Below are 8797 nucleotides of genomic sequence, written 5' to 3' on the forward strand. Positions count from 1 at the left end.
TTCACACTTACATGTCACTATTGTATATTTTGTATTAATAAACGTGGTTATTTAATTTCAAATGTTAAACATGTATTTATATATTTCGTTAAAAAGCTCCCCCACGCCCTTATCTTGAAGAAGATGACTGTGTGGTTTGTATGAAGTTATTTATTAAACCAAGTGATTTTGTTCTATGTGAATAATAATATAATGTTGAGACTCAGATTGAAATTTTCATCTGGTTTTCAAGAACAGGTTGGACCAGAACACAGACATTTTAGGACATGAAAAGTCTCAGGTTGAGACATATTTTAATACTCAATTATCTAGTCGGCAACATGAAGGAAAACATAAAAATAAATATGTATAAAAGGGAAAAGTTTCTCAGTTCAAAAGTAAATTAAATGCTCTGAATCTTCCAGAGGAAAAAAAATAACGAGAGTTGTTTTTCTAAATAAATGCATGACATTTCTGAAATAATTTAATAGTTTAATGTAGATTATGGGCCAATATGATCCATAAACAAAATAAAAAATCATAGGAGTGTATTGCTGTAAAGATCAGAGGTGAGAGGCTCTTAAAAGAGCCTTTGTGGGTGTGCGCTCCAGCAGCGTTGACGGGCAGCAGCTCTACTTGGCCTTGGCGGCCTTCTCGGTCTTCTTGGGCAGCAGCACCGCCTGGATGTTGGGCAGCACTCCACCCTGAGCGATGGTGACTCCACCCAGCAGCTTGTTGAGCTCCTCGTCGTTGCGGACGGCCAGCTGCAGGTGACGGGGGATGATGCGGGTCTTCTTGTTGTCGCGGGCAGCGTTTCCAGCCAGCTCCAGGATCTCAGCGGTCAGATACTCCAGGACGGCCGCCAGGTAGACGGGGGCTCCGGCACCAACACGCTCCGCATAGTTGCCTTTGCGCAGCAGCCTGTGGACGCGGCCCACGGGGAACTGCAGTCCTGCGCGGGAGGAGCGAGTCTTGGCCTTGGCTCTGGTCTTTCCTCCGGTTTTGCCTCGTCCGCTCATTGTGAAGCTTCTTTCTGGAGATGAAACTCGAGAAAAATGTCGAGCAGCGGATGAAACCTGGTCTTATATGAGAGCAGAGAGAGCGGGAGTCAATGAAACAACCAACCAGAAAAGCTTCCAGCAGAGCGGGACACTGGTGAGTTTGAGCGGACTTTGTCAAGCGGGCTTCCTCCAATGAGCAGCGAGGACTGAGCCGGAGGTCGGAGCTCTGTAGGCGGAGCTGAGCTCCAGGAGGAGCCGCTCACCAATCAGGAGCCCCACATGTCCAGCAGCGTCTCCTCCTCCCAGCTGCTCCCACACTTTAACAGCGGCGGCTCTCCGCTCCCTCCGACATATTTGTCCGTGTTTCAGTAGAGAAAGCAACAGACATGGCGAGAACCAAGCAGACCGCCCGTAAATCTACCGGAGGCAAAGCTCCCAGGAAGCAGCTGGCCACCAAGGCGGCCCGGAAGAGCGCCCCGGCTACCGGCGGCGTCAAGAAGCCTCACCGCTACAGGCCCGGTACCGTGGCTCTGCGGGAGATCCGTCGCTACCAGAAGTCCACGGAGCTGCTGATCCGCAAGCTGCCCTTCCAGCGCCTGGTCCGAGAGATCGCTCAGGACTTCAAGACCGACCTGCGCTTCCAGAGCTCCGCCGTCATGGCTCTGCAGGAGGCCAGCGAGGCCTACCTGGTGGGTCTGTTCGAGGACACCAACCTGTGCGCCATCCACGCCAAGAGGGTCACCATCATGCCCAAAGACATCCAGCTGGCCCGCCGCATCCGTGGAGAGAGAGCTTAAGCTGCTGACCACACACACAGCAGGCCTCAAGCCACAAAGGCTCTTTTCAGAGCCACACACACATTTTCTCAAGAGCTTTTTCCTTTCACAGTTTCAGACCAAAAATGTTTAGAAACACGATGAATGAAACTAGTAAATGAAAAACTTTTAAAACAACAACCATAAAAACCCCTCAGAAAATAAGAGGAGATATTGGTGTCTTACATTAAACATCTGGCCAATGTTTTCAAAAGAAATGTTTATAGAAAAATTCTTTCATAACATCAGTACAGTTAATTAGATCATAAGAACTACATTTCCATTTAGACAAACACAGAGGTGAGTTTCATCAGATTCTTCATGAAAATTTTGATTAAAAATAAATTCTTGACACCGTCCAAAATGACATTATTTCATTCTTGTGAGGTATTTTCCCCGCCAGTTAAAAATATTGACCTAATCTAAACCATCTTGAATGTTGGATCTGATCTCAGTCATTTAAAGAAATGTTCCCTTTGATTTCTGCCTCCATTGCAGACACAAATCTAGTGCTTTTATAGTAGCTGTAATTAAACCATTATTTAGAAATATTCTCTCAATCAAGAGGATTTAATAAATTAATAAAGAAATCTTCATTTCTTATCTAAAATCCTTGAGAAAGTTCTTGTCTTGTTAGATCTCAGTGCTTCTCTGGACAGTNGGACTTCAAGACCGACCTGCGCTTCCAGAGCTCCGCCGTCATGGCTCTGCAGGAGGCCAGCGAGGCCTACCTGGTGGGTCTGTTCGAGGACACCAACCTGTGCGCCATCCACGCCAAGAGGGTCACCATCATGCCCAAAGACATCCAGCTGGCCCGCCGCATCCGCGGAGAGAGAGCTTAAGCTGCTGACCACACACACACACACACACACACACAGCAGGCCTCAAGCCACAAAGGCTCTTTTCAGAGCCACACACACACACATTTTCTCAAGAGCTTTTTCCTTTCACACTTTCAGACCAAAAATGTTTGGAAACACGATGAATGAAACTAGTAAATGAAAATCGAAAAACGTTAAAAACAACAACAAAAAAACCCTCAGAAAATAAGAGGAGATATTAGTGTCTTACATTAAACATCTGGCCAATGTTTTCAAAAGATGTTTATAGAAAAACTCTTTCATGACATCTGTACAGTGAATTAGATCATAAGAACTACATTTCCATTTAGACAAACACAGAGGTGAGATTCATCAGATTCTTCATGAAAATTTTGATTAAAAATAAATTCTTGGTACTGTCCAAAATGACATTATTTCATTCTTGTGAGGTATTTCCCCCCCAGTTAAAAAATATTGGCCTAATCTAAACCATCTTGTATGTTGGATCTGATCTCAGTCCTATAAAGAAATGTTCCCTTTGATTTCTGCCTCCATTGCAGACACAAATCTAGTGCTTTTATAGTAACTGTAATTAAACCTAGATTTAGAAATATTCTCTCAATAGGATTTAATAAATTAATAAAGAAATCTTCATTTCTTATCTAAAATCCTTGAGAGAGTACTTGTCTTGTTAGATCTCAGTGCTTCTCTGGACAGTCGATCAGAATAATCTTACAAATATCTAAACATGCTGCAGGAATCAAAAGAAAAACCACTGGGCTTTATTTATGTTATAGACCTCCTACCTCATTAGTCCTTTATTTTTTCCAGATCGTATTATATCATCACACAGGCTATCATTCATAATCGTGTGATGCATCTATTAATATATATCTAATATTCTGACACTAAGGCATCTTAGTTTATAATCTTTCTTACGGCCTCTAGCCACATGATGTTATATAATCCAATCTACTAACTTTATCATATTTCAATGAACGTTTCAGAGCTTCAAAAGCAGCAATGCTTTTTCTTTCCTGATGTTGGTCGGTAGGTGGCGCCAAAGGGAAGACCCAGCCCCAGCCAGCTGAGGTAAACTCTCTGTCTTCTAACACGTCCGGAGGACTGCTACAAACCCCGCTGAACCAGCTGTAGATTCATTACTGCAGAGAATCACCGTAGTGTCATAATGAGCGGACGAGGCAAAGGAGGAAAAGGTCTGGGCAAAGGAGGCGCCAAGCGCCACCGTAAAGTCCTCCGTGATAACATCCAGGGAATCACCAAGCCGGCCATCCGCCGTCTGGCTCGCCGCGGCGGAGTCAAGCGAATCTCCGGCCTCATCTACGAGGAGACCCGCGGTGTGTTGAAGGTGTTCCTGGAGAACGTGATCCGTGACGCCGTTACGTACACCGAGCACGCCAAGAGGAAGACCGTCACCGCCATGGATGTGGTGTACGCTCTGAAGAGGCAGGGCCGCACTCTGTACGGCTTCGGAGGTTAAATTCAGCCCGTTGATCACAGCGAACCAAAGGCCCTTTTCAGGGCCAACAACTGCTGCTTATGGGCCAAAGGGACTTGTTCAGATGTGACTAAAGTCTTGCGCTATTTTCAGTTTAAGTTGGAATGAAGCCAACCATGTTGGCTGAAAACTAGGCAGTTTTATTTCATATAACGTCAGGTATAAAAAGTATATATTTAAATAGTTAATATACATACAGCACAATTTGGCAGTGAAAATCACCTCGTGTGGGGAGACCAGTTTTAAGTAGCGATTTCTTTGAACATTTGTTAAAAGAACATTATACTTTCTTGCCGAACCTCTTGGCATGTTTTAGATTTTCCCCTGGTTTCAGATAAAGCCAGCCAATAAAAAGCCTCTAATCAGCTATCAAATGCGCTGATGAATCTAAAACTTGTAGAGCAGTGTGCCTTGAGGACCCAGACTGAGAATCACTGCCGCATGTTTTATATTTATTACACTACCGTTTTCATATGAAACATGTTTGTTTCATTAACTCGCCAGTTAGTTGGTTTCAATTAAAATTACTGGTTAAGAATAAAGAAATGCTGAGAGAAATGCATGTAAAGGTGTAGGAAACACTCTGCTCTTTAGTGTTGTAGTTCTGCTGTGTTTTATTTATCTCTGTAAAACCCTCATACATTATATAAGAGGTCTGAACGTGAAAATGTTCAGTTCTTCGTCCCGCCGTTTTCGTTCTTCAGTTAAATCAGGCGCAACATTTGAAACTAATCATCTTCCTGTCGATCTCAGCCCCGCCCTGCTTGCTGGCTCAGCCAATCACAGTCAGGCGGCGGTACTGACGGATTTCCTTTCGCTCTGTATAAGAGCAGCTTCCCTCCGCTGCTGTTCACTCTTTGCTGTGACCTCAGAGAGAAAACATGCCCGAACCCGCCAAGTCTGCGCCCAAGAAGGGCTCCAAGAAGGCGGTCACCAAAACCGCCGGCAAAGGAGGCAAGAAGAAGAGAAGGACCAGGAAGGAGAGCTACGCCATCTACGTGTACAAGGTGCTCAAGCAGGTCCACCCCGACACCGGCATCTCCTCCAAGGCCATGAGCATCATGAACTCGTTCGTCAACGACATCTTTGAGCGCATCGCCTCCGAGGCTTCCCGTCTGGCTCACTACAACAAACGCTCCACCATCAGCTCCAGGGAGATCCAGACCGCCGTGCGCCTCCTGCTGCCCGGTGAGCTGGCCAAGCACGCCGTGTCCGAGGGAACCAAGGCGGTCACCAAGTACACCAGCTCCAAGTAAACCTGCTGCTGCTGCTGCTGCTGCTGCTTGGACACAACAACACAACGGCTCTTTTAAGAGCCACACACCAACACTCAAGGGCTACACTCCTGTTACCTCAATGTGTCTGGTTTTCAAAACTAAAGATTTGGTTTTTAGGTGTGATGAAGCAACAAGTTAACTTGTAATGTGGGAAAACTGAAATGTTTCACTTATGTTTTATAAATCTTTCCGTTGTGGCCAAATTGACACCAACGGTACATGAGAACAGGATTTAATTTCCATGCATTTATTTATTTTTTTATTTCAATATCATTAAAGAAAATGCTCTGAAAGCAGAGCGGCTCAATGCATAATGACCAGTTTGCTCCAGTTCTACTTTTTAGATTTTATCTAATGAACTTTTTTTTTTTTTACATTTCTGGTTTTAAAGAGATCTTGCTAAAATCTCAAATCATCCAAAAAATGTAAAACGTTTTGCCTGATCAGTCCTTTAGTTGTATCTTTTGACGATTCCAAACAGAAATTGAATGTAAATTTTAATTTATGTACAATATTTAAAATAAATTCCTGACTCATGTCTGCTATACAGAACTCAAAAGCAGGTTGTAAAAATATTTGCAGCATAAATGGTGACTATATTGAAACTTCCTTCCTGGAGCATTTCTGTTCTGGTTTAGCTGAAGGCTTTTATTTTGGCAGTCGTCCTGATCTTTGTGTATAAAGTTGTGTATCTATTGATTACCAATAGATGCATATGATCTGCAACACACAAATCATCTCATCTGAAAGCTGTATAAAGGTGGATTTTATTCAAATAAAATTTGTTTAAACTACACATTTTGACCAAACAGTTTCTTCATTTATCAAATTATATTAATTATTTATGCTGGAATAAACTGAAGTATTATAACAATACAAATGACATCAAAATAATGATTTCCCATTGCTTTTGATTCGTATGTTCTCAAAGTGGGTCATTTTATTTATTTAGCACATTTTCAGCAACAAGGCAACTCAAAGCTCTACATAAGTTAGAGGAAATAAAAACAAAACAACAAAAGAAAAGCAAGAGAAAAACAAAAAGTACTTTTAATTTATACACTAACAGGAGTTTCTCTGGATAAAGTAATGGAGAATTAAAGTAAAAGTCATTTATAAACCAGTAGGAGTTTCTCTGCCGTTCCTTCTCGGTTTGTTGACTGTGCTGTACAAGGCAGCTGGATCCTCCACAGTGTCCTGCTTTTCAGACTCGGTTCTGCAGGAATTGTTTTTGTGTTAATAGAGATATTACACAGAATATGAAAATATCAGTTCAGATTTTTTTTTACTTAAAGAACGCCTCACCTTGCATCAGTTCTGGTTCTACCACAGTTAACAGAGCTATACTCCACCATCTCTTCTTCCTTCCTCTTCTTCTTGTGTCTCTTGGACCGAGTTGGGTTAATGTTGGAGTAAAGAGGCTCTTCTTGTTTTGTTGCTAACTCGACAACAGAGTAGGCAACATTTTCCTCTTCTGGGTTCACCTGTGGACACCAGTCACATTAACCAGTAGGGGGCGCTCTGAGAGAGCTTTAGGGTAATGTTACTCATGCAGACAATAAATGCAGCAGAACCCAATTAGAAACTAAAAGGAAAAGAGTGACTGAATATTTACTTATATTTTATCATAAAGCAGAAAGTAACCAAATGTCTCTTGAAGATCCAATGGATTTTAAGTAGCAGCTTGAGAAAAAAGTCCGACGATCACACAGAGCTTTACAGACTTCAGCACATCAGATCAGAGTTTATAACCTTAATAATAATTAAGGTTATTATTAAGTTAAGGGGAAAGTGATTTTTCCCCTTAACTACTTGGTACATAGTAACATTGCCAATGAAGAATTCAATTAATTAAGAAAAACGTTGAAAGTTCAGACATAGGTCATTTTCTAACCTGTTCTCTGGGAACTTGTCCTGCTCCAGGTTTGGACTGCTGCTTCCACACTTTGGTTTTTCTGCTGGAAAGAAATTATTTCAGAAGGTGATGATGAGGAGCTAAACAAAATCAAGACTTTGTAAAAACAAAGAAACTCTTCAAAGTAACAGAACTGCTCACAAAATCCACAAAAAGAGGCCGATGAGTGTGAGAATCAGGAAAACAGCAGGAACTGCAGCAGCAGCGACTTGGTTCCTTGGTGCTGAACAGATCACAGTGACAGTCAGTGTGCAGTATGGAGCAATTATACCTATTAATTACTATTATTAAAGGCAGTTTTTATCCTCCATATTGATCCACTATAAAGAATTATTTCTCTTCAGAAAAACACTCATCAGTATCTCCAGCGTCTTAACATGATGTTTATCTTCAATGGTTTCACGTCTCCAGTTTGTTCTGCTGCTTATCAACCTGTTTTTTCCTCCCTGCCTGGTTGTCTGCTGAACTTTCTCATCGTTCTAGTCGGTTCTGATTATTCTGATTCCAGTGGATCCAGTGGACCTGGATCAGTTCTAACTTTTTATCCTTGACCCTTAGATTGATTTGGGATCTCTTGCAAGGAGATGGTATTGATGTGAATGACCATTGCTCTCTCTTTGGCGGCTAGTGGTTTTGAGCTTCTGGACCCCTGACTCTTGAGAAAGGGATTTGGATTTTGATAAATGATTCGGTAGCCAGCTGACCAATGTTGCTACCAGTGTTTTCCCTCTTTCCTGGTCACTCTTCCTTCAGATTTATTGTAACAAGGTCTTGGCTGACTGGATGTTGTCCTTCAGATAACCCTAAGAAGATTAAAGTTTAATATTCTGTGGAAGATGATTTAACTATGATTGAATGTTATCTCATTTCTTTGATATGTTGTTACCATAGGATAGAGGGACAGTAGATTGTGTTGTTGTTCTTTTGAAGAAATGAGAAATTTCTCCCTCTCTAGAGATCCTGAATAAAACAGTCAAGGACTGTAAGGCACCTAATTTGTGATTAGCTATCTGGCTTTTGGAACTAAAGGTTATGGGCCTGAAGTTTCTGACCTAAAAGATCAGCTTGTTTTGTTCATTTGCCCCCCCTCCCCCAAAACAAACTTTAGCCTCACTCTTTAACAATTTGAGTTTCATCTCTGAAACTTTAAGTATCTGCACAATGAAAACAGGTGGAGCTGCAAAAATGGGCCAATCACAGCCAAGAGGCAGCAGTGTAACGGATCTTCTAAGACCTTTAGAGGTTTGGTTTTTAAAGTCTTCTGAGATTTCTCATAAGAATGAAAAATAATTTTTCAAAAGTTCACCTAAGCTTTACAGTTTTACTGAGTAAATACTGAAGGACCCAGTATTTAGATGGAGAGTTGTAACTGTGGCCTCGGTTTGACTTACTTGCCACAACGTTCACAGTCACAGTGGAGTTATAGCGCCCTCTGCTGTTCTGAGCTTCACAGCTATAATTTCCTCTCTG

General features: G+C 42.1%; 4 protein-coding genes across 5 annotated transcripts in view; 2 read left to right on the plus strand and 2 right to left on the minus strand.

The window, feature by feature from the left end:
* Positions 1-454: 454 nt before the first annotated feature.
* LOC103130468 (histone H2A-like) lies at positions 455-1228 on the minus strand. Its single transcript, XM_007541864.2, has one exon. The coding sequence runs from the start codon at positions 996-998 to the stop codon at positions 612-614; it is 387 nt and encodes a 128-aa protein (XP_007541926.1). The 5' UTR covers positions 999-1228; the 3' UTR covers positions 455-611.
* A 37-nt stretch (positions 1229-1265) lies between these two features.
* On the plus strand, positions 1266-4164 carry LOC103130467 (histone H3). The gene is made up of 2 exons (XM_007541862.2): positions 1266-1695; positions 3799-4164. Exons 1-2 carry the CDS (start codon positions 1367-1369, stop codon positions 4115-4117), a joined length of 648 nt encoding a protein of 215 aa, XP_007541924.2. The 5' UTR covers positions 1266-1366; the 3' UTR covers positions 4118-4164.
* Positions 4165-4601: 437 nt separating this feature from the next.
* Positions 4602-6208, plus strand: LOC103130469 (histone H2B 1/2-like). The gene has a single exon (XM_007541865.2). It carries the CDS (start codon positions 5017-5019, stop codon positions 5389-5391), a length of 375 nt encoding a protein of 124 aa, XP_007541927.1. The 5' UTR covers positions 4602-5016; the 3' UTR covers positions 5392-6208.
* Positions 6209-6413: 205 nt separating this feature from the next.
* LOC103130481 (Fc receptor-like protein 3) overlaps positions 6414-8797 on the minus strand; it is a 7342-nt gene continuing 4958 nt past the window's right edge. The window contains exons 2-6 of one of the 2 annotated variants that reach the window (XM_016665942.1): positions 8719-8790; positions 7469-7550; positions 7307-7367; positions 6718-6896; positions 6414-6628 (exon numbers count right to left, since the gene is read on the minus strand). In XM_016665942.1, the coding sequence (XP_016521428.1) occupies positions 6526-6628; positions 6718-6896; positions 7307-7367; positions 7469-7550; positions 8719-8790 (497 nt within the window). In that variant the 3' untranslated portion in view covers positions 6414-6525. Of the gene's footprint in view, positions 6629-6717; positions 6897-7306; positions 7371-7468; positions 7551-8718; positions 8791-8797 lie in introns of both variants that reach the window. The other variant, XM_016665941.1, reaches the window with a different exon arrangement.

Source organism: Poecilia formosa, unplaced genomic scaffold, assembly GCF_000485575.1.
Source record: "Poecilia formosa unplaced genomic scaffold, Poecilia_formosa-5.1.2 Scaffold638, whole genome shotgun sequence".
NCBI lineage: Eukaryota > Metazoa > Chordata > Actinopteri > Cyprinodontiformes > Poeciliidae > Poecilia > Poecilia formosa.